The sequence below is a fragment of the Amblyraja radiata genome, chromosome 5 (genome assembly GCF_010909765.2).
Source record: "Amblyraja radiata isolate CabotCenter1 chromosome 5, sAmbRad1.1.pri, whole genome shotgun sequence".
NCBI lineage: Eukaryota > Metazoa > Chordata > Chondrichthyes > Rajiformes > Rajidae > Amblyraja > Amblyraja radiata.
Window position 1 is genome coordinate 6,084,073 of NC_045960.1, and position 26,224 is coordinate 6,110,296.

The window sequence follows — 26,224 nt, forward strand, 5'->3', positions numbered from 1 at the left end:
ACCAAAAAAACATAAGAACATTTAGTCGAGGGTGAATGAAATGTTGTGATTAAAAACTCAAGGGTGAACGACACTGAAATAGTTTAAGAAGCACTGATTTAGCTCTTCGTTGAACAATGCCAGCAACCTATAGATGAGAAATGTATTATTAATACCCATTTATGCCATCAAAGAATCATTTATTTCACCTTGTATCTAGTGTTTAGGAAACTTAGTTTAGTTTATCTTTGATTAATAGTATCATCATATCTGCCTTGGGGAACTTTACAAATGCCGTTCAGCAATTCTATATGGGTGATTGCTTGTATATGAACACACAAATGAGGATCTGGAGTTGGTTAATAACCTCCCAATAGCTCCTGTGCCTGCCCTGCCATTCAGTAACATCACGGCTGATCCAATCTTACCCTTCAACACTATTTTCCCATGCGTTTCTCACACCTCTTGTAGATCACCAAAGGATTTTACTCAATTAAAATTATTCAAATCAAACGATAACTGCAAATATTAATGCTAATCTAAGGTCAGTAGTGATAAGTGCAGAATTAGGCCATTAGGCCCATCAAGTCTACTCCACCATTCAATCATGGCTGAACTATCTCTCCCTCTTAACCCCATTCTCCGGCCTTAACCCCTGACACACGCACTAATCTAAAATCGATCTATCTCTGCCTAAGCAATATCAGCTACAAACTGCAAAGGCAAATAATCAAATTATTTGGTTAAAAGTAACAGAAAAACAAAAAGTCTCAAGATGCTGCAATAAAAACTGAAGATGCTTAAAATATTCATTCGGTGAGGTAGTATTTGTGAAGCGTTAAACATGGAACAGTAGAGCAGCGGAACATGTCCTTCAGCCCACAATGTTTCATGCCCAACACGATGCCAGGCTCAACTAATTATCATTATTATCATTATCATCCTTTATTGTCATCTTGCAAAGCAACAGTTGTACAGTGCAAAATGGGAAGACGTTTCCCAGGGAATACCGGAGCAACGCACATAAAACTTAAACATTTCACGCATAAAATAAAAACAATACAAAAACAATCCAGTTCCTGATAAAACAGTACGAATAGTTTTTAAAAAGTGCAGGTAAAAACAGCAAAATTAAAATACAAGTAAAAACAGTCATAAAATGTCCAGGGCAACTGGTTTAAGTGGCCTGAGCCAGTGCCAGAGTTATTACTCAGTGGCAGTTATTAAATTGTCTGTGCAAAAGCAGCAGAATCAGGTGGAGTGACTGTTTAGCAGCCTCACAGCCTGTGAAAGGAAGCTGTTTAGCAGTCTGGTTGTCCGGAGGCTTTGATGCTACGGTATCTCTTTCCTGATGGCAGGAGATCTAGATGTGTGTGGAGTGGGTGCAGTCTGTCCTTTGCTATTCTCAGTGCTTTTTTCAGGCAGCGGCTCTGGAACAGTTCTTGTACCGAGGGTAGGGAGACGCCAATGATCCACTCTGCTCCCCTCACTACCCTCTGCAGAGACTTCCTGTCTGAGCAGTTACAGTTAGAGTACCACTCTCTTTTGGCTACACAAGACCCATATGGTACAATTTCTTGCATATCCATGTGCTTGCCAAAAAAGATTTATAAATGCCATAATTTCATCTGCTTCCCCCACCACCCCTGGCAGCACGTTAAAACCATCCATTGCCTATATTTTAAAACGTGCCCCGCACATTTCCTTTAGACTTTGCCCCTCTCACCATAAACCTATGGCATGTAGCCCAGCTCACAAATTCTGAGAGGTGTATATTTCTCAGCGCAGGAGTAATGCAGCGGTTCAGGCAGCTGAGAACCTAAACATAAACTGAGATGCTGCCTGACCTGCTGGGTTACTCCAGCACTTGGTGTTTTTCCTCAAGATCCCAACATCTACAGTTCCTTGTTTCTCTATATTTCTCTAATTCTGGCTTCTTGTGGATTCATGATGTTAATGACACCACCATTCGTGCTGCCATCAGCTACCACGGCAAACTTGGGAATTGCCAGCTATCCCAAGGAATCCACACAGCTCAATTTTTGGCCAAGCTTTTTGTCGTCTGTCCTACATATTGAAATCTGACAAATTCCCTCTCTAGTCAGAGGGTGGCGAATCTGTGGAATTCCTTGCCACGGAAGGCTGTGGAAGCCAAGTCAACGGATTTTTTTAAGGCAGAGATCGATAGATTCTTGGGTAGACAAAAATGCTGGAGAAACTCAGCGGGTGCGGCAGCATCTATGGAGTGAAGGAAATATTTCCTTCGCTCCATAGATGCTGCCGCTCCCGTTGAGTTTCTCCAGCATTTTTGTCTACCTTCAATTTTCCAGCATCTGCAGTTTCTTCTTGAACATAGATAGATTCTTGATTAGTATGGGTGTCAGGGGTTATGGGGAGAAGGCAGGAGAATGGGGTTAGGAGGGTGAGATAGATCAGCCATGATTGAATGGAGGAGCAGACTTGAAAGGCTGAATAGCCTAATTCTGCTCCTATTACTTATGACCATATGACCCTCTGAAGCGCATGATACATTTTACTTAATTACTGGCATTACACAGTTATTGATGTGCGGTTAACACTGCCAAGTGTTAAAAGTATGAACAATACATTTTGCGCTAAGGTTTCCATGATTCCGTCCCTTATTTAATGGGTACAAGGGAGTTCAACATATGACAGTATTCTTACCCATTGCAGGATAGCAATTAATATCCATGTCATGTGAATGCTGTTTCGGATGTAAATCCTTCTTAGTTACAATTAGACTTTCACAAGAGGAGGATGATGATATATGCCTGCTGAGATAATCCTCTTTCTGGGTGCAGAGCGAACATTGAACCCGTGTGCAACATGGCCCCCGGGGTATTTTGACATCATTTTGTGTGTATCTTCTGATGGCACCACTATGATGTAGTGGCCGTATTCGTTGCCAGATGTAATGAGATGGAGCAATAGCCATCACCTGTAATAACAAAACCATGTGACTGATCATTCTTCGTGGATATGATTGCAGCCCAGAAATTAGGGGTTATACAAATCTACTTTTTTTTACAATACATATTAGATTTGTTCCTGAAGATAGACACAACATGCTGCAGTTACTCAGCAGGTCAGGCGGCAGCTCTGGAGAAGGTACACAAAAAAGCTGGAGAAACTCAGCGGGTGCAGCAGTATCTATGGAGCGAAGGAAATAGGCAATGTTTCGGGCCGATGGGGGGCGGGGCGGGGAGAACAAAATAAAGGAGGAGGAGCCCGAAGGCTGGGGGATGGGAGGACACAGCAGGAGGGCTGAGGAAGGGGAGGAGACAGCAAGGACTAACAAAATTGTGAGAATTCAATGTTCATGCCCCCAGGATGCAGACTCCCCAAGCGGAATATGAGGTGCTGTTCCTCCAATTTCCGGTGTTGCTCGCTCTGGCCATGGAGAGAGACCCAGGATAGAGAGGTCGGATACGGAGTGGGAGGGGGAGTTGAAGTGCTGAGCCACCGGGAGGTCAGGTTGGTTAATGCGGACTGAGCGGAGGTGTTCGGCGAAACGATCGCCCAGCCTACGCTTGGTCTCACTGATGTAGATCAGCTGACATCTAGAGCAGCGGATGCAATAGATGAGGTTGGAGGAGATGCAGGTAAACCTCTGTCGCACCTGGAACGACTGCTTGGGTCCTTGAATGGAGTCGAGGGGGGAGGTAAATGGACATTTTGGGTCGGGACCCTTCTTCAGACTGATTGGGGGGGGGGGGGGGGGGGGTGGAACTTGAAGCAAGAAAATACCAGGAGAAATCAGGGCCGGGGCCAGATCAGGTCGGGAGGTTCCCTGATAGGCTGATTGTTGGCTGGGGATGGTGTGAGCTCAAGAGCGATACATCGCTGTGAACTGTGGACCTGGTTAACCTACATTAAGTGAGGAAGGGGGGTGGGGTGGCAAGGACGGGGTAGGGGGGGGGAAGAGGGAGGGGAGGGGAGTGGTTCTGGTACCCCAGAAAAGAGCATGCTGACCGGTTGCATCGTGGCTTGGTTCGGCAACTTGAGCGCCCTGGAGAGGAAGAGACTACAAAAAGTAGTAAACACTGCCCAGTCCATCATCGGCTCTGACCTTCCTTCCATCGAGGGGATTTATCGCAGTCGCTGCCTCAAAAAGGCTGGCACTGTCATCAAAGACCCACAACATCCTGGCCACACACTCATCTCCCTGCTACCTTCAGGTAGAAGGTACAGGAGCCTGAAGACTGCAACAACCAGGTTCAGGAATAGCTACTTCCCCACAGCCATCAGGCTATTAAACCTGGCTCAGACAAAACTTTGATTATTAATAACCAATTATCTTTTATTTTCACTTTATCATTTTATTTATTCATGTGTGTGTATATTTATATTACGGTATATGGACACATTGATCTGTTTTGTAGTAAATGCCTACTATGTTCTGTGTGCTGAAGCAAAGCAAGAATTTCATTGTCCTATCAGGGACACATGACAATAAACTCACTTGAACTTGAATTGTTAAAAAGAAGCCTACTGGCAGCAGCATGTTATTATTGCTGCCACCATCTACACACGGGATAAAATCATTACCTGTGAACAGTATGATTTATAAATCATATAATAACATTGCCCTCTTAAGGAACTCTGTTACACCTGCTGACTTTCTTACTCTTTATACATTGCTCAATCCACCATTCCTTCAATTCTAGAAGTTCGCATGGATGCAGTTTCCGCAGAATGAAACAAAAATAGAATTGCCAATCCCATAATGTCTTCTAGATCAGTTTGGGTTGTCGGCGCGACCGACGTCGCAGCAGCCTCTGCAGTCTGTCTGTCTTTTTTTATTTTATTGTCCTGTTGAGTGTACAGTTTGTGGTGGGTTTTTGACTGTGTATGTGTGGGGGGCGGGGGGGGGGGTGGGGGAAACTTTCAGATCTCTTCCCTGTACGGGGACCCGACCTTTTCCCTGTCGGGTCTCAGTTGCCGTTGGGGCCTAGCACCGTGGAGCGGCCTCCAACCGGAACGACAGCTCAAGTCACGGAGCCTGCGGAGCTGCGGACCTACCATCGTGGAGCTGGCCGGCTTCGGAGAGTGGAGAGCTGTGGTGGCGCGTTGCTGCGACCCGACTCCGGTGGATGGTGACACCGGGAGCTCGCGGGTCCCCGGTGGGAGACCGCTTTGCGGGGCACCGGCAACGGCGACTTCTCCCGCTCGAATTGCGGGGTTGAAAGTGACCTGGAGCGGGGCCTTACATTGCCCGGCGCGGCTTTAAATGGCCGCGGACTTGCTAGTGCCCGCCGGGGGCTCCGACATCGGGACCCGGAGCAGGGCCTTACATCGCCCGGCGCGGCTTTGAGTGGCCGTGGGACTTGCTAGCGCCCGCCGGGAGAGGAATGGAGAGCAGGGGAGAGACAAGACTTTGCCTTCCATCACAGTGAGGTGGAGATTCACTGTGATGGATGTTTGTGTAAATTGTGTTGGTGTGTGTCTTGGTTCTTTTCTTGTATGGCTGCAGAAACCAAATTTAGTTTGAACTTCATGTGAGGTTCAAATGACAAATAAACGGTATTGTATTGTATATTGTGTTGTATTGTAAATAAAGGGAAACGATCAGAGAAAGGAATGGATAAAAAATTTATCCATTTTGTTAATTTTGACGTTTTCTTTTGTTTCAGGTGTTCATGGTTATGGATTCAAACCCCAAAGCTAATTGATTTTAGTAGTTGCAATTCTTTAGATAAGAAGCTAAGTGACAATCCATATGCAGTGGATAGGACAGGTTTAGAGGGACATGCGCCAAACACGGGCAGGTGGGACCAGCGTAGATGGAGCATCTTGGTCAGCATAGATAAATTGGGCCGAAGGGCCTGTTTCCGTGCTGTATGACAAGCTTTAAAGAGTTATTTCCGATGGACTTTGAAATGCTAGGATGCTGAACAATTCTGGAACACCACTTAACCGCAGGCAGACCAATTATCTGGTCGATCATCTCACTGCTATGGGATCAATGAACTGCAATCACCATTTTAAAATAATTACTTCATTGAGGTGTCAAGGAAATGTAATAATGTGAGTTTTTTTTAATGTATTGTGCAATTGAACTGTGGCATGCAGTACATAAAAAATATGCATATGTTTTAATTTGAGACTTTCGTGATATCGGTGAGTTTCTAGAGTATGGTAAGAGAGCAGTCAAAAGAGAGTTTTATTGTCATGTGTCCCAGATAGGACAATGAAATTCTTTCTTGCTGCAGCACAACAGAATATGTAAACATAATACATAACGGAAGAGAAAAGTTCAGTGTGCTGTAGACCATAGACCATATATACACAATAAATAAACATATAGTGCAGTAATAATAATAGACTGTTGTAGTTCAGAGCTTATTTGATGTTGTGTTTAATAGCCTGATGGCTGTGGGGAAGACGCTGTTCCTGAACCTGGATGTTACAGATTTCAGGCTCCTGTACCTTCTTCATTCTATTAATACTCAAAAAACACTTTAAATTCGCTGCTTTTTAGATGTTGCGCAGTGCAATGCTAAAGCTGAAGACATATGAAAATGCAGATGCTGGTATCTTGAGCAACTAACAAAGTACTGGAGGGTTTCGGGCCGAAACGTTGCCTATTTCCTTCGCTCCATAGATGCTGCTGCACCCGCTGAGTTTCTCCATCATTTTTGTGTACCTTCGATTTTCCAGCATCTGCAGTTCTTTCTTAAACAAAATGCTGGGGTAACTCAGCGGGCCAGGCAGTACCTGTGGGGAGAATGGGCAGATGACATTTCGGGTCGAAGGACCTGTTTCCGTGCTGTAGGAATTAATTCAGTTGGACTTGGAAATGCTTTGACACTGAGCAATTCGGTAACATTGTTTGTCCATTGGCTTCAGAGATGCTGCCTGACCTGCTGAGTTCCCCCAGCACGTTGTTTCTTTTTGCAGAATGACGAAGCTTTCCAGTGAACACGGAACATCATTGTGGTAAATTTCAAATTGTGAGGATCAATAGTCTTGGCACGTACTTAAAAAAAAAAATCCTGAACATTTAAAGGTAATGGAATTACATTTTTCCAGGTAATTAAAAGATAGTACACAGTAGGGAAAATATATTTTCTGATCACAGTCCAAAGCTAGGGGGCATATCCTGAAAACCAGAGATAAGCTGCTCAGACCCTCCGCTCGGTCCACAATAACCAATCTGATCTCCCGATGGCTCAGCACTTCAACTCCCCCTCCCATTCCAAATCCGACTTTTCCGTCCTCGGCCTCCTCCCTGGCCAGAGTGAGCACCATAAATTGGAGGAGCAACACCTCATGTTTCGCTTGGGCAGTTTGCACCCCAGCGGTATGAACACTAACTTCTCTAATTTCAGGTAGTCAGTCCCTACTTTCTCCTCCCCTTCTCAGCTCTCCCTCAGCCCACTGGCTCCACCTCTTCCTTTCTTCTTCCCCCCCCCCACCCTCACATCAGTCTGAAGAAGGGTTTGGACCTGAAACGTTGCCTATTTCCTTCGCTCCATAGATGCTGCCTCACCCGCTGTGTTTCTCCAGCATTTTTGTCAACCTAAGCTGCTCAAAGGTGTTATCAAGACGTATTGCTTCACATTAAATAATCTCGCTCAGCTGATCAATTAAATATTCAACACCAAGGCTATTAGATTTTTGTTTAGTAAGGGTTTTACAGAAAGTATAATCAGGGAGAGTAAACGGAGTTTAGAGATCAACCTTGTACCAACATAACGACAGAGCAAGTTTATTGAATCGGATCTGTTTTTGGGGCATCAGCTGAGATAGAGGGCATTTTATAGGGAAACCACCAGCAGGAATACCAAACTAGAACAAGTTGCGTAGAACTAAGGAGCTGCAGATGCTGGTTTACCAAAAAAAACACCCAATGTGCTGGAGTAACTCATGGAGAACATGGATAGGTGATGTTTCATGTCTGAAGGGATCAAATGATATGTGTCTAATGTAAAAGACAATATTATACACATTATAGACTGTTATATGTAATCTCTTACCTCCTCACAACATCGTTTGCTCACAGCTGCCCTATAATTGATGTTTGCCCAAAGCTGGTCTCTCCTTTTTAAGAAATCTGGAAACAGTTTCTTCCACCGCTTTCCAAGAGCCCATGGAAAGATTTCATACTTGTATTCCTCTTCATCTTCTTCCATGGTATTGGCTAAATATCTAATAAACAGTGTAGAAGTATTTTCAAATATGCCTTCAATGTTATTAAGTCTCTTCTCCCTGCTCTCGATTAATCTTTTGCCTCATTCTACGCTCTCCCCATCACTGGAGCAACAGGACAGATGATGTTGTAATCCTTTCCATAGTCAAAATTAATGTTACAATATGATATGGGAGCAATGGGCATTAAGGGTCTTTAAAAAAAAAAACTTGAACCTCAAAAGACATTTTTGAAACATTGTTCATGAATGGTTGATGAAATAAGAGTCTTGTTTAAACAAAGTTTAAAACATGAGTAATGGCCCTGTCCCACTGTACGAGTTCACTCAAGAGCTCCCCCGAGTTTAAAAAAAATCGAACTCGTGGTAAGCCCGGAGAATGAACGTAGCGGGTACGTCGGAGCTCGGGGACATCTCTTAGCGGCTCGTAACGCTAACGGCAGGTACTCGGGAAGACTCGCTAACGCCAGGTAAGCACGGGAAGACTAGTGAAGATTTTTCAACATGTTGAAAAATGTCCACGAGAGCCCCGAGTACCGACGAGTGGCCATTACCATAAATCTCCGAGTTCGAATCAGGGCAAACTCGGGGAGAACTCTTGAATGAACTCGTACAGTGGGACAGGGCTTTAAGTTCATCACTAAGGCAATCTAATATTTTATTTTATGTGCTGTGTGTTGCTTTTCACTTAGTATGGCTGTATGGTAGCTCAAATTTCACTGTACCTTAATTGGTACATGTGACAATTAAATTGAATCTTGAATCTTAATAAACAAGACTAATTATTCAAGACCTCTCCCTCATTGTCAGCAAGAATAATGCCCCTGTCCCACTTAGGAAACCTGAACGGAAACCTCTGGAGACTTTGCGCCTCACCCAAGGTTTCCGTGCGGTTCCCGGAGGTTGCAGGTGGTTGCCGGAGGTTGCAGGTAGTGGAAGCAGGTAGGGAGACTGACAAAAACCTCCGGGAACTGCACGGAAACCTTGGGTGGGGCACAAAGTCTCCAGAGGTTTCCGTTCAAGTTTCCTAAGTGGGACAGGGGCATAAGGGACTAGTTATCACCCAGAAAATATGATGGGGTACGTCCCATTGAACTTCAAAGGTTCCAAAGTGGGAACGGTTGAGGGCTTCGAGTGCCTTATTATTTGTACCTACGTCCTGTGTGCATTCCTGTGTATGTCTATTTCTTTTTGTGATTTTAGCTACCTGCTCTGGTCTGTACAGCATTTTGGTCAACGTGGGTTGTTTTTAAATGTGCTTTATAAATAAATTTGATTTGATTTGATTTTGGCGTAAATATTACCACCGATCTGTGGTGGACTGACCACATTGGGGGTGATAGCCAAGGCACTCCAATACTTCGACTTCCTCATGAGACCGAAGAAATTCAGCAAGTCTCCAAAGACTATTACAAACTTTTAACAGATGCACCTTAGAAAGCAGACTGTCGGCTTATATCACAGCTTAGTTTGGGAACATCTGTGCCCATGACAGCAAGAAACCGCAGGGAGTTGCGGATGTATCCAGTCCATCGCACAGTCCAGACTCCCCACCATTGATTTCATCTATATTTTGTGCTGCCTCATGTAAAGCGGCCAACACTATCAAAGACCTTTCCCACTCCGGATCATTCCTTCTTCTCCCACTCCTGTCGGCGAGAAGATACGGAAGCTTGAAAGCGCACACCGCTAGACTCAGAAACAGCATCTTTCCCTCTCTTATCAGGCTTCTGAACGCTCCTCCAATATGCTAGGGTACTGCCCAATTCTCCTCTAACCCATTGCGGACATTGGACTTTGTCTCTGGAATTGTAGCACTACACTACTGAGAACTATATTCTGCACTCTGCATCTTTTCCTTCTTTCCCGTCAAATCAAGGTTGGCTTGATCGCATTGATGCATCATATCATATGACTTGATTGGATAGACTGCAAAACAAAGCTTGTCACTGTACCTCAGCACTCATGACAATAATACACCCAAACTACTTTGAGAAAGGCTACTTTGGTTCGATGGACTAGCACTGTCACCAACGACACTGGGAATTAAGTTTCATGATCAGAATAGCAAAATATTTAGGAATTTTCTCAAAAAGGTTCCAGCAAGTAATGATGAGTATATGAGATTTTGCTGTCACTTTCCTTGTACCTTGTTCAATTATAATACATACAAAGGGGAACATTTTCAAAATAAGGATGAGACTTTTCATTTCTTTACCTCTGTTGACAATTCTCATTCTTTTCATTTTTCAAGCATTTATTTCACTCTAACTTTCCAGTGCCATTTCACATAACTTTGTAAAGGGCCTGTCCCACTTTCATGACCTAATTCACCTCTGCCGAGATTGCCCTTGACTCATACTCGCAGCATGGATGTCACGAGATCGTAGGAGGTTGTAGGTAGGTCGTAGCAGGTCGTGATGCTAGTCGTGGGTACTCGTGGCATCAAGTAGGTCGGGGCGTTTTTTCTAGCATGATGAAAAATGTCCACGAGTAAGAAAGGTGGTGAATTAGGTCGTGAAAGTCGAACAGGCCGTTAAGTATAGGGTTCTTTACAAGCTGCTTTTTCAATCCACTAATCACCTCATTCCACAATTATGATGAACAGATTAGTGGATGAGGAGGTCTCAATTTGTTCCTTAAAAATGCTCGCGTAACTTCCTCTGTCCCTGATGAGTTAATGTGAGTCGGATGTCTGAAGAAAGGTCTTGACCCAAAACGTCACCTATTCATTTTCTCCAGAGATGCTGCTTGACCCGCTGAGTTACTCCAGATTTTTATGCCTTCAGTTTAAACCAGCATCTGCAGCTCCTCCCTGCATAAAATCATACAATTAATGGGCCTCTGTGAGGAGCGGCCTTGGAACCCCAGATGACTTTTACGGCACTGAAAAACCCACGCACGACATGCCCGAGAGTGATTTACTCAACCTGCTGCACTCTCTCCATCCACAATCTATTCCTTTAGCTCCTGGGTTGTCTGCTGTACCTCTGCCTTCAGTTGTCTATAAAGCCATTTAGTTTAGTTTTGTTTAGAGCTACATTGTGGAGACAGGCCCTTTAGCCCACCAAGTCCACGTCGGCCAGTGATCGCCCCGTACACTAGTTCTACCCTACACACTAGGCACAATTTACAGAAGCCAATTAACCTACAAACCTGCACGTCTTTGGAATGTTGGTGGAAACCGGAGCACACGGAGAAAACCCATGTGGAGAACGTGCAAACACCACACAGACAGCACCAGTAGGCGGGATGGAACCTGGGTCTCTGGCAGAGTAAGGCAACAACTCTACCGCTACGCCACTATGCCGTCCATTTCTTTTCCTTTGATCCAATCCGCGCACAACTTCCATTTGCAGTTTGTTCATTTCTTATTTTCTTGGTTAATCCCATTCCATCAGTGATGGGCCACTTGTAAGGGAAGAAGAATGTCTCTATACAGATGCTGATTAAGGTGGCCATCAGGGCTACCAATGAACCATGAGGTTGTACATGAGGTGTGGCCCAAGTTTGTGGGATCCTTAAGAACTTCAAGATTGAAAGATGGGACTGCAGATGCTGGTTTGCAAAAAAACAGAGGCGCAAAGTGCTGAAGTAACTCAGCGGGTCAGGCATCATCACTGAAGAACATGGGTAGATGACCAGGTTTCAGGTCAGGACCCGTCTTCAGACTAATCTTCTTGTGGATTACTTCAGTTTAATTTATTGTCACGTGTACTGAGGTACAGTGAAAAGCTTTTGTCGCGTGCTATCCAGTCAGCGGAACGACAAAACGTGATTCCTTCTGCTGATGCTGATGTTTTGAGGGTAGATTGATCCCATTCAGCCCAGCTTGTTATCACAACTAGAGATAGATACAAAGTGCGTGATGGTCTCTTCACTGAAATCATAAAATTCGGCATCTGAAGAGCATAATTCACAAAGACGCAATCAATCACATCAGGGTGGTGACAAATCGGCCAGAGGACTTCAGATCTGCTTCTGTGGACAACCTTTCAAAAGGAGTCAAATCGACTGGGGTTTACTGTAGAAGGGATTTCCTTGTTGCCTGCCACAGAGAAGGCTCCTCAACCATCTCTTCCCCCGAGTGGCGTGGTGGCACTCCAAATCACAATGTGCATGGCATCCATCCAGAAGCTGTGGACACATCATTCGGTCCCTCAAGCCTGCACCGCCATTTAATGCAATCATCGCTCATCTGCCCCAAACCTCATTTCTTCCCCAAACAGCTCAATTTCCTGAAAGAAATTATTCATTTGAATACTGAAGAAAGAAGAAGGGTTTCGGCCCGAAACGTTGCCTATGTCCTTCGCTCCATAGATGCTGCTGCACCCGCTGTGTTTCTCCAGCATTTTTGTGTACCTTCGATTTTCCAGCATCTGCATTTCCTTCTTAAACAATTTCCTGAATGTTCAAAATGTATCTACTTTCCCTTTAATTACCCCAATGATCTATCCTTCACAATCCTCCAGCGTAGAACATTCCAGATATTCACCATTTACAACGAGAAGCTCCTATGCACCTCGGTTTATTACCACAGTCCCCGAATCATCTATCTGGTTCAAGATTCTCCCACAAGAGGAAACGCCCTGTCACACCAGTTAAGGGTAGAACATAGAACAGTACAACACAAGAACAGGCTCCTTTGGCCCACAATACCGAAGGAGATGCACTGCAGCAATTAGGCATAGATTTTTCAAACTTTAGCACGAGAAAGGCAAGGTCAGCCATCACATGGGAAGACTTGCAAGTTTACTTCCAAGACACATGTCATCCTAATTTCCAAATCTTTAATCAGACTTTACTGGACTTTATGGGATGCAAGCAGAAGCCTCGGGGTGGAAGATTGCAACCTTCACATGGTCCGCCCTGTTTCGACTAATGCAATCAACTCGACGTGCACAAACGGAAGATCAAATAGAACAAGTTGTCCAACAACTTTAGGCTGTGCACGCCACACGAAAGAAGAAGAAGCAGAAGCCTCCACATGACGCATGCCGGGCAATGCTGACGACACGACCTGTACCACAGTAACTGACTGAAGTAGCCAATTCTGCAACCACCGCCCCTCAACCGTCACTGACCGACTGGAAAGATGTGACATAGAAGATGGCCGGACATGAGGAAGCTGACTGAACTTTATGTTGCACTAAACGTTACACCCTTTATCCTGTATCTGTACACTGGGGATGACTTGATTGTAATCATGTATCGTCTTTTTGCTGACTGGTGTTAGCACGCAACAAAAAGCTCTTCACTGTACCTCGGTACACATGACAATAATACACCAAACTAAACTATAATCTGTTGAAAAGAGTTATCATTTCAGGTTGAAGATCCTTCAACAATCTGAAATGCTAACTCTGGTTTTCCACACACTGACTTTACAGCTGTCTGACGTCACAGCATTTTCTATTTTATGTCAGATTTTCAGGGTCTGTAGTTTTTTGGGGATTTTCAAAACGTATTTATTGGTGCAGGGTGGTGGAATCCTGTAATTAACAGTGTAGTAGGAATATCTGTGTCCCAGGAAGCCATGCTAACTCGGCAATATGGCTGACGCAATTGCTCAGATCTAAATCTAACTTGCTAAAAAAAGTTGCACCTTGCTACCGAAATATAATGTGACTCAGCATACCTAAACATTTCCCCCTTTAACAACTTAGTTTTCATCTTTTAATCACAATTTGCTATTTATGGTGGTAATCCTTTTAATTGGAACTTCAGTATTTAACTGATATTATCGGACTGACTCGTCTAAGCTAAAGTGGGCAATTTCAGTCTATGTTCAGTTTGTCTATTTCAGTTTGTGAAGTCATATATTAGTATCTAGAAATTATGTGTCTTATCAAATGTAATATTAAACCCCAATAATACATTCATCTTTAATTTTCTTTGCAATAAACAGAATGTTTATATACTGAGTAAAAGTCTAGAGCGGCTATACTTACAAAGCAACAAAGAAATTCATTCTAGTTTGTTCGCTTATTTCAAAGCCAGCTCGCTTGAAATAAACAAATGTCATGGCTAAAAGATACTGGAAAAAAAAGGAAGTGCATTACTATCCACAAAATGTTTGCTGTCTGTATGCACACTGAGGCAGAACAAAATTATCTTACAAGAGGAACTTTGCTTTTCACTGAGAGCAATGGCAAAGAATCTCAATGCAGCAACATGACATTTTCATTTCATAATCAGTACCCCTTAAGGCTCTATGAGTACGATTCCCAGCAGGATCTGATGCCTGGCAATTAAATGCGCAGGCGCGGCTCATTTCCCCTCATCCCTGAGCACTCCATGGACAGAGAGGTGTAGGAGGGGGGAGAGGGTGGTGGGGGGGGTGGGCGGTTGTGGGGTGTGTGTGTGTGTGTGTGTGTGTGTGTGGGGGGCGGTGTCTGGGGGGGGTGGGTTTGTGTGGGGAAGGGAGTGTTGTAGGGGCGGGGGGTGTGGGCGGGGGTGTATGTGGGGGAGGGGTGTGTGAGGGGGATGTGTGTGGGGGGATGTGTGGGGGGGGGTGTGTGTGGGGGGGGTGTGTGTGGGGGGGGGGGTGTGTGGGCAGGGGGGTGTTGTGTGGTGGGAGAGGGGTGTGTGGGGGGTGAGTTGTGGGGGGAGAGGAGTGTGTGGGCGGGGGGGTGTGTAGGCAGGGGGGCTTGTGGGGGGAGGGGCGTGTGGGTGGGGGGGGTGTTGTGTGGTGGGAGAGGGGTGTGTGGGGGGTGAGTTGTGGGGGAAGAGGGGTGTGTGGGCAGGGGGGAGAGAGCTCTGAGAAAACACGGGGAAGAGCCATGGGGGAGAGGGGGCATCACGGGGGAGGGGGGGAGGAGCCATCGAGGGCGACCAGAGGGGTATTGGCTGGAATTGACAGTGCGATGGGGACTCACAGCGGGCACTGGTCGCTGGTTGTTCTCCTCCGCCGGGATCAGAGTCTCCGCTTTCCGTTTGGCGACATCTCCGGCTCCGGGCTGGACTGGGTCCCTGACTTTGGGCTGGGCTGGGTCTCCGACTCTGGGCTGGGTCTCCCATGTTGGGCTGGGTCGGGTCTCTGACGCTGGGCTGCTTCTAGGGGCTGGGCTGCTGCTTGGGGCTGGGCTGCTGCTTGGGGCTGGGCTGAGCTGGGCTGCTTCAGGTCCGTCCGAAAGTCTGGTTGGAAACCTCCGCCGGCTTTCCTCAGCTCCAGTAAAGACCCGATGGCGCAGGAAGGAGCAGACCGTCCCGGGGAGTGACAGGGGAAGAGACTAATCTGCGTGGCGCCGACTAGCAGAAGAGATCAATCTGCGCATGCACTGTTTTTAAGATTTTTAAACCTCGCTAACTTTTACGACATTCAACCGAGGAACGAAATGGTGCACTCGCAGCATAGGAGAACGGTGAGTGAACTGACAAAAAATCATAGCGCTATCGCAAACCGTTTTTGCGCAAATAGAAAGACCGCCAAACCAGAAGAAAACAAGATCAGAGTTTTAGTTATGTATAGATAGATAGATTGATCTGAAAACTGGCAGAATATCTTTATTCAATGTTTCTATTGTTAAAGTTTGAAACTGTTTAGTAAATCATGTACCTTGTCAGAGACTTTACAACAGCAATCCATCCACAGGAAATCTTGGATTAAGTCATCGTCTGTGAGGCAACAGCAGCAAAAGAAATGATCTTAATGCTTCAAGCAGAACTTTATTGCACTGATTCAAGAGTATAGATTTTAAAATATTATGGATAAATGTTGGTCAACCAGGCACTCCAACCACCTGAACTGTAACACGTGATATATTAAATATGAATGTTAACAGCAGGCCTGGCCTCGTCCACCATGGAGTACGAGCCTCGCCTGAGATGCCTGTAGCCGGCTTGGATTGGGAACCTCGTCTCTTGCTAGCCCCTGAAGACCGGGAACCGGAGAGGTTGGAGGAGGAAGTCAGCGACAGTGGCGGACTCTGTCGCCCATTCAGATCATGAGTTCCTGCCTCCCCCCAACCCACTCCCCTACTCACTAAATGAAAAATAAAATTCTCAACTTCTCTCCAATATTTGTACAAATTAACAAATCTATCACTTACTTCTATCTTCTCTGCTATGGAAAATGTCATTTTCTCCTTTATTTTATAGTATATCAGTATAGAAGTTGGGAGGTCATGTTGCAGTTTTATAAGACGTTGGTGAGACCATATTTAGAATATTGTGTTCAGTTCTGGGCACCATGTTATAGGAAAGATATTGTCAAGCTTGAAAGGGTTCAGAAAAGATTTACAAGGATGTTGCCAGCACTAGAGGGTGTGAGCTAAAGGGAGAGGTTGAGTAGGCTGGGTCTCTATTCCATGGAGCGTAGGAGGATGAGGGGAGATCTTATAGAGGTGTATAAAATCATGAGAGGAATATATTGTGGAGAGTCTTTTACCCAGAGTGGGGGATCGAGGACCAGAGGACTTCAAGGTGAAGGGGAAAAGATTTAATAGGAATCCGAGGGGTAACTTTTTCACACATAGGGTGGTGGGTGTATGGAACAAGCTGCCAGAGGAGGTAGTTGAGGCTGGGACTATCCCATCGTTTAAGAAACAGTTTGACAGGTACATGGATAGGAGGGCTATGGACCAAGCATAGGCAAGTATGACTAGTGTAGCTGGGACATTGTTGGCCGGTGTGGGTGAGTTGGGCCGAAGGGCCTGTTTCCACACTGTATCATTCTGTGACCTCAGTTAAATCTCCGCTCACAAAGGGAATGAAGACAACCTCAATCTACACTGACTCTGCTCGTAACGGACAACATTGCCATAAATGTCCTTTCTACTTATTATCCAATATTTTCCTTCAAGAAACCAGTCCACCTTCATTCTCCAAATATGATTGAGGATTTACTATGCACTGGAGTAAAGAAATTCAAAGATTTACACTATCTGAGTAAAGACATTTCTCCTGATATTAATCTTGCGATTTATCCCTAATTTAAGATTCTCAAGCCAAAGAAAATCTATCCAGCATCTATCCTGTCAGACTCCAAGGGTCTCGACCCGAAACGTCACCCATTCCTTCTTCCAGAGATGCTGCCTGTCCCGCTGGGTTACTCCAGCATTGTGTGTCTAGGCTCCAAAATATGTTTTCTTTCAACAACATTACCATTCACTTTTCCAGAGAATCTAGGCCCATTCATCTCAATGTCTTCTCAAAGGCCAACCTTCTCATTCTATGTATCTGTTTAATAAACATATATTGTACTCACTCTAAAGCAGGAGGTAGACAAATACTATGCAGGTAGACAAAAATGCTGGAGAAACTCAGCGGGTGCAGCAGCATCTATGGAGCAAAGGAAATAGGCAAAGTTTCGGGCCGAAACGTTGCATATTTCCTTCGCTCCATAGATGCTGCTGCACCCGTTGAGTTTCTCCAGCATTTTTGTCTACCTTCGATTTTCCAGCATCTGCAGTTCCTTCTTAAACAAATACTATGCAGGATGCTTCGGATGTGTTCTCCCCAAAATAGTTTTTTCTTCCCCAATGATTTAAAATCATATTTTTGACAAGTTATGCACTTATGAATTTGGCTCATATCAATAATAAGACGACCTCTCTTAAGGATTTGTATTTCATGGAACAAAATGTTCTAAAATATGACTATGTTAATCAAAGGGGCTTTTTACATTTGCCAATATTGAACAAACAAACATCAGGATATCTTCGAGTGCATTTGCAATTGGTTTGCTGACCAACTTGCATATATAACATTCATCAGGAGCGGCACAGTGGCGCAGTAGTAGAGATGGGGTACAATTTTGGTCGCCTAATTATAGGAAGGATGTCAACAAAATAGAGAGAGTACAGAGGAGATTTACTAGAATGTTGCCTGGGTTTCAGCAACTAAGTTACAGAGAAAGGTTGAACAAGTTAGGGCTTTATTCTTTGGAGCGCAGAAGGTTAAGGGGGGACTTGATAGAGGTCTTTAAAATGATGAGAGGGATAGACAGAGTTGACGTGGATAAGCTTTTCCCACTGAGAGTAGGGAAGATTCAAACAAGGGGACATGACTTGAGAATTAAGGGACAGAAGTTTAGGGGTAACATGAGGGGGAACTTATTTACTCAGAGAGTGGTGGCTGTGTGGAATGAGCTTCCAGGGAAGGTGGTGGAGGCAGGTTCGATTTTATCATTTAAAAATAAATTGGATAGTTATATGGACGGGAAAGGAATGGAGGGTTATGGTCTGAGCGCAGGTATATGGGACTAGGGGAGAATACGTGTTCGGCACGGACTAGAAGGGTCGAGATGGCCTGTTTCCATGCTGTAATTGTTATATGGTTATATAGATGCTGCCAAATGCCCCTGTCCCACTTAGGAAACCTGAACGGAAACCTCTGGAGACTTTGCGCCCCACCCAAGGTTTCCGTGCGGTTCCCAGGGGTTGCCGGAGGTTGCAGGTAGTGGAAGCAGGTAGGGAGACTGACAAAAAAACTCCTGGAACCACACGGAAACCTTGGGTGGGGCGCAAAGTCTCCAGAGGTTTCCGTTCAGGTTTCCTAAGTGGGACAGGGGCATTACAGCCAGCACCAGAGAACCGGGTCCGATCCTGACTACGTGCCGTCTGTCTGGAATTTGTACCTTCTCCCCTTGATGGCTTTACCCCGGGTGCTCCGGTTTTCTCCCACACTCCAAAGACAGACGTGTAGGATTGCAAGTTAATTGGCCTCGGTAAAAGTCTGTAAATTGTCCCTGAGTGTTGTAGGATAGTGCTGGTGTACGGGGGATCGCTGGTCGGCGCGGACTCGGGCCTGTTTCCGCGCTGTATCTCTATAACTACAAACTACCCACTACACATTACTCTCGCTTTTCCAACCGTACTTACCAAATAATTTGAAGAAAGTTGCCATTTCTTGGCGCTGAATAATGAGACAAGGCCCTCTCGCATGTTTGGGCTTTGAAATTAAATGAATATTCTTTCCATGCATTCTCTGAGCTTTTTGTGCACATGCTTGCTTCAGCTTTGTCCCTTTCCTCTGCTGGTTTAACGTTGTACTGATAGATTTCATGCGGATGGTAATTGATGGTGGAGTCTGACAGCAGAGCTGGCTGTTCCTCATAATTTTCTGAAAGTAACACCATAAAGTAATGTTAGGAACCAATAGTCTCATGATCACCCAAAGAGTACGGTGGCATTAACTAGTAATAATTATGGACTCGCAATTCAGAGACCTAGACTAATAATTCAACGGTAAGTGCTCAAATTCCACTACAAAAACTAGCGGTTTAAATTGACATCCAAGATAAACAGGTGGCATTAGTGAATGATAGCAATGAAACCTCTGGATTGTCATTTAAAATAACATCTGGCTTACTCAGAAGAGACACAAAATGCTGAAGTAACTCAGCGGGTCAGGCAGCATCTCTTGAGAAAAGGAATAGGTGACGTTTTGGATCCAGACCCTTCATCAGGTTTACTCATATCTTTTACAGAAGAAAGTCTGCTGCCCCTCACCTGGTTTGGTCAAATATATGACCAAACCAGACCCTTTAACCACTGTCTGGGGCTTGACATGTCCCTTACCAAGATGGTGGCTCAGCACCTGCTCAAGTGGTGAGTGGGAACTGGATTCCTAACTCCCAATCACCATTTAATCTTCTAAATTCCGTGGAGTATAACTCTTATCTGTGCAAACTCTACTCAAAACCAACCCCTGGGATCCAGGAACAATTCTGTTAAATATATGTTGTGCCCTTTGCAAGGTCTATATGAATTTGGAAAGCCAAAGCTGAACATAGTTTTAGGATGTCACTGTGGAGCAGCGGTAGAGTTGCTGCCTCACAGCGTTGGAGACCCGGTTCGATCCTGACTACGGGTGCTGTCTGTGTGGAGTTTGCGCATTCTCCCCTGACTGTGTAGGTTTCCTCCCACACTCCAAAGACTTATGTTAATTGGCTTCTGTAAATTGTCCCTAGTGTGTGTAGGATAGAACTAGTTTATGTGTGATTGCTGGTCGTCACGGACAAAAGGGCTTGTTTCCACGCTGTATCTCTAAACTAAACAACCATTATGCCTTATCCAACTTGTGATTGTTAAAGCCTTCCAATCTAATCAAAGACGTACAGGTTTTTTTTGTTTTTTTTAATCCAAAAATTTATTCAATTATTAAAAAACAATAATTACACTACAATAAAACAAGCCAGAACCCACCATAATACAATACAAACATATATCCATAATAACCTACTATACAACTATGATAAAATCCTTATTGAGGATACGTTCAACACCCTGCGGAGCCCAGCGGTCCCGGAACTCCCTCAGGGTGCCCGTGGACAGGGCGTATTCCCTTTCTAACCGCACCCGGGCACGGATGTATCCCCGGAAAAGGGGCAGGCAGCCGGCTTGGGTAGAGCCCTCCACCACCTGGCACCGTGACTCGCGGATGGCCAGCTTGGCCAGGAAGACGTACAGGTTTGTAGGTTAATTTGTAAACTGTCCCCAGTGTGTAGGATAGAGCTAGTGTATGAGATGATCGTTGGTCGGCATGGACTCGGTGGGCCAAAGAGCTGTATCTCGAAAGTCTAAAGTCACAAATACAAATGATATGGACAAAAATGTAGGTGGGCTGGTTTCTATGTTTGCCGGCTACATAGAAGTTGTTGGAGACGTAGATTATGAGGAAAACTTTCAGAGGATACAGCAGTATATAGAAAAGTCAGGTACATGGGCAGTGAAATGGCAAATGGAGTTTAATTTGTGCAGGTGTGAAGTGTCACACTTTGGGCAATCAAATGTAAGAGAAAAGTATACAGCAGTGGTTCTTAACCTGGGGGTCAAGACCCCCCATCTTTTGGGACTTTACCGGGGGACATGAAGAGGTCATCAATAACATATCCATTTGTTGAGCCCGTTTTTAGGAACCTAACAAAGGTACATACGACATACAGTATTTTGTTCGCAAATGCTCGTACGTATGCCAAAAAGGTTAAGGACCACAGGTACACGTAAATGGCAGGACCCTTAGGCGTCACAGAATCATGCAACACAAAACAGACCCTGCGGCCCAACTCAACCATGCCGATCAAGGTACCCATCTAAGCTTATCCCATTTCCCCATGTTTGGTCGAAATCCCTCTAAACCTTTCTTAAAGCAAGTACCTGTCCAAATAAGTTTTAAATGTTGTCATTGTATCTGCCTCAACTACCTTCTCTGGCAGGCACCTCATGTACCACCTCGTTTGAAGATGTTGCCCCTCGGGTCTCTTCTAATGAGCATCCCACCTCACAAACTATCCACCTACGTGTCCTATCAGGCAACTCGTGCGTGCAAGGATCTGTGCTTCCCACAATGGCCACATCGGAACCACGAAAATGGAATGAAAACAAGCCATCCTTCATACAGGGAGAGTCTCTATGTGGTTACATTACTGGACTATCATTCTGGATCATTGATCCAAAGACACATTAAAATCCCTGTAAGCAAGCTACCATCTACCTCATTGGAGATCCTCAGACTATCCTTAATTGGACTTTGTTTTGCACTAAATGTCATTGCCTTTATCCTGTATCTGTACACTGTGGATGGCTTGAATGTAATCACGTAGTCTTTCCACTGACAGAATAGCACGCAACAAAAAAGCTTTACATTGTACCTGTACACAATACACTAAACTATACTTATATTCCAAGAGAGTTTATTGTCATGTGTCCCAGATAGGACAATTAAATTCTTACTTGTTGCAGCACAACACAATATGTAATCATAGTACATGACGGGAGAAGGGAAGAAGAAAGAACTTTAAGAATAGCTACAGTATAGCTAGGGTTTTATGGTTATCACATCTTTAAACTTATCCGGATGCCCTTCCAGGAAATAAATCTGCCATCTTTACTCAGTCCAGTCTAATAATCAATGTACTGTAGCAGCACCTAGTGGTGGTTTGGGAAAGTTCGAACCCTCGTCATTGGTTGGCTTCATCATGTGACCGGGAGGGTTCGTTCGCGGGCTTTTCTAGTCAGTCGTCAGCGCTCCTCCCAGCAGCAGGAGCTATTACAGTGTTAGCTGACCAGGCACGCGTGTACTGAGTTCAATTATCGTTTTCGTTAGCCAATAAAAATTATTTAACTCAACCTACCTGTTTCGCTAAAGTGCTGGTCCGAACGCTTTTTCGGATCTTTAAAATGAACGCCGCAGAAAACCTCGACGCCCAGTAAAACGTGGTTGCCCTGGAACTGTCCATTTTCTGGGCGGTATAGCCTCAAGTGTGGTTCGCATACATTGAGGCTCAATTCGAACTCTGCAACATCGTCGCGGATGCCACCCGCTACTTCTACGTGGTGGGGGTGCTCAGTCAAGAGACCGCCACCTGCTGCCATACCTGCAAAATCCGCCTGCGTTCGGCAAGCACGAAGGTCTCAAGGCTCTGCTGCTCCGCACTTTTGGGCTCAGTCGCCGCAATCGCGCGGCCCGCTTGATACACATGGACAGCCTCGGCGATCGCAAGCCGTCCACATTGATGAGCGAGATGCTCGCTCATATAGACGGCCACCAGCCGGGGGTCGGATTTCGTGTTTGTGTACTTGGATGACATTCTGGTCGCCAGCCGCTCCCATCAGGAACACTGCGCGTACCTCCGGGTGCTGTTCCAGCAGCTTAAGGACCACGGGCTGGTGATCAAATGTCAGTTTCTGCTCCGCTCTATTTCCTTCCTGGGACACCATGTCACCTCACAGGGTGCTTCATCGGCCGCTCACCATCAATGTAGTGTAGCCACCATCAAGCCGAGTTAATCGCCATAGTGAATCTCCATCATCGTTTCGTGCCGGAAAATCCGCGGGACCTGGTGTGGGACGCCGAGATTGCGGTTTGTTTCGACGGTGCTAAAGAAGCGCTGGCCAAGGCCACCATGCTGCTGCTGCTGCTCCTACCGCCCTCACCGTGGAGCCTCGGATATCGCTGTCGGAGGGGTCCTGGAACAATTTATTGACAGACGCTGGCAAACGCTTGTTTTTTTAACTAGCACCTGCGTTCTCTGGCGTTTGATCTAGAGCTTCTGGCCCTTTATTTGGATGTCCGTCACTTTAGCTATTTCCTCGAGGGCAGACCTTTCACGGCGTTCACGGACCAAACGTTTGCGTTTACAAAGATGGCCGATCCGTGATCAGTTCGGCAACAGCGGCACCTGCCGTTTGTGTCAGAGTACACCACCGATGTCCAGCACGTGGCGGGCAAGCAGAACCTGGTCGCGGATGCTTTGTCTCACCCTGCAGTCCTGGCCGTGTTGTCCATGCACCCGGCATGGACTAATCTGGGCTGGCTGCTGCGCAACATGAAGGTGGTGAGATGGACGCCTATGGGACCGCAGCGTCGGGATTGGTATTGGCCGATGTTCCATTTGGTCCTGCAAGTGTGACGGTCCTCTGCGGCATTTCCACCGGGAGGTCGTGTCCTATCGTCCCCGTGGGTTGGAGGCAGCGTGTATTCGACGCTGTCCACGGCCTGGCACACCCTTCCATCCGGGCGACTTCTGTGTTGGTGGCGGACAAGTTTGTCTGGCAGGGCTTCGTAAACAGGTTGCAGCCTGGGCTAGGGCCTGCATTCCCTGTCAGACGTCCAAAGTCCAGCGATTTGTACGAGCGCCGCTGCAGGATTTTGTGGTTCCCCGGCATAGGTTTGAGCACATCCACGTCGATTTGGTGGATCCGCTACCGACGTCGCACCCTGCTCACAATGGTGGATCGCTTCACGAGATGGCCAGAGGCCGTTCCATTCTCTGACACCTCCGCCACATCTTGTGCTCGGGCTTTCGCGGCCCACTGGGTGGCTCGTTTTGGTGTACCTGCCGACATCTCCACCGACCGTGGTGCCCAGTTTACTTCTGCCTTGTGGTCGGCTCTGGTACAGCTGTATGGGACGCAGCTGCATCATACCACCGCCTATTACCCTCAGGCCAATGGGTTGAAGCGCATCTATCGACATTTGAAGTCGGCGCTGAAGGCCCAGACTGGATGGATCAGTTGCCTTGGGTGTTGCTGGGGATCCACCCGGCCCAGAAGGCAGATTTGGAGTGCCTGGGGATTTCCTTCCTGCAGTCGGGGGCCCACTTTGTCTGTGTTGGCAGTCGACCCAAGGTCCAAGGAAGGTCCAAGGAGGGCGACGGCTAGAAGACGCAAGCAGCCCATGGCTTGCCTGGATCGGGCACCGTTCATAATATGTAGAGAGCGGACTGGACTTTGAAAATGGTGCCAAAACATGGCATCTCTTGCAGACGGGAGCAGTAGATTTTTTCTGTACAATTTGCTAATCGGGGATCTGCTTAGGTATGACAATACTCTACTGGATTGTTTGTAAGTAAAAATGTCACTTTGCATTTCCAGTTCGCACATGACAATAAAAGCATAATTGATCATTGAGGCTTACTGCACGCAAATTGCCTGCACGGTTTCCTGCTTCACTGCCAGTAAATCTCTTCAGGATAGTGTTAAAGGTCTCACAGCCCATAATTAAATATACATTTGTGATCAACTAAATGGACAGCACAGCAGGCACTGTGGTTGTCTCACAGTCCACCATGTTCAATGCTGACCTCAGCTGATGTCTGTGTGGAGTTTGCACGCTCTCCCAATGACCACACGCTCTCCCTACAACTACCATATAACCATATAACAATTACAGCACGGAAACAGGCCATCTCGGCCCTACAAGTCCGTGCCGAACAACTTTTTTCCCTTAGTCCCACCTGCCTGCACTCATACCATAACCCTCCATTCCCTTCTCATCCATATGCCTATCCAATTTATTTTTAAATGATACCAACGAACCTGCCGCCACCACTTCCACTGGAAGCTCATTCCACACCGCTACCACTCTCTGAGTAAAGAAGTTCCCCCTCATGTTACCCCTAAACTTCTGTCCCTTAATTCTGAAGTCATGTCCTCTTGTTTGAATCTTCCTTATTCTCAAAGGGAAAAGTTTGATCACATCAACTCTGTCTATCCATCTTATCATTTTAAAGACCTCTATCAAGTCCCCCCTTAACCTTCTGCGCTCCAGAGAATAAAGACCTAACTTATTCAACCTATCTCTGTAACTTAGTTGTTGAAACCCAGGCAACATTCTAGTAAATCTCCTCTGTACTCTCTCTATTTTGTTGACATCCTTCCTATAATTGGGCGACCAAAATTGTACACCATACTCCAGATTTGGTCTCACCAATGCCTTGTACAATTTTAACATTACATCCCAGCTTCTATACTCAACGCTCTGATTTATAAAGGCTAGCATACCAAAAGCTTTCTTTACCACCCTATCTATATGAGATTCCACCTTCAAGGAACTATGCACGGTTATTCCCAGATCCCTCTGTTCAACTGTATTCTTCAATTCCCTACCATTTATCATGTACGTCCAAAGATGGGGCTGGTTGGCAGGTTAATAGGCCTCTGTAAATTGCATTCAGTGTGGGTAGGTTCAAATTCATGGCATGTGACAGGGAATAGGTTGCAGCGAGCTGTGGAGGAACGGTACTGATGGAATCACTCTGGGAGTAGCAATAGATTTGATAGGCCAAATGTCTTTCTGCCATGGCATCAGGAATAAATGACATGATGCTTATAAAATCATCCCATGTCACTACCTGCCATTCTGAAAGGACACATTAATCTCTACTCTTTGCTTCCTGTCTGCCAACCAGTTCTCTGTCCATGTCAATACCCTACCCCCAATATCATGTGCTCTAATTGTGCCCACTAATCTCTTGTGTGGGACCTAGTCAAAGGCTTTTTGAAATTCCAGCTACACCACATCCATTGGCTCTCCATTATCCATTCTACTTGTTACATCCTCGAAAAATTCCAGAAGATTAGACAAGCATGATTTCCCCTTCACAAATCCACGCTGAGTTTGACCGATCCTGTCACAGCTTTCCAAATGCGCTGCTATTACACAGAGCACGGTGAGTGCCTGGAATTTCCTGCTGGAGTAGGTTGAGGCAGATGCAATAGTGGGATTTAAGAGGCTTTTGAATAGGCACATGGATATGCAAGGAATGGAGAGGTATGGAGTGTGAATGGGCAGTAAAGAATTGGTCTTGGCATCGTGTTCAGTGAGACATTGTGGGCCGAAGGGCCTGC

The 26,224-nt window shown here is 45.7% G+C and overlaps 1 protein-coding gene across 2 annotated transcripts in view; it reads right to left on the minus strand.

Moving 5' to 3' along the window:
* Positions 1-26,224, minus strand: part of spdya (speedy/RINGO cell cycle regulator family member A) — a 33,979-nt gene that overhangs the window by 2,256 nt on the left and 5,499 nt on the right. For both annotated transcript variants that reach the window (XM_033020554.1, XM_033020555.1), the window contains 5 exons: positions 18,974-19,214; positions 15,709-15,767; positions 14,102-14,187; positions 7,980-8,151; positions 2,665-2,938 (listed from right to left, as the gene is read on the minus strand). In XM_033020554.1, coding sequence (XP_032876445.1) covers positions 2,665-2,938; positions 7,980-8,151; positions 14,102-14,187; positions 15,709-15,767; positions 18,974-19,214 — 832 coding nt within the window. The remainder of the gene's footprint in view (positions 1-2,664; positions 2,939-7,979; positions 8,152-14,101; positions 14,188-15,708; positions 15,768-18,973; positions 19,215-26,224) is intronic.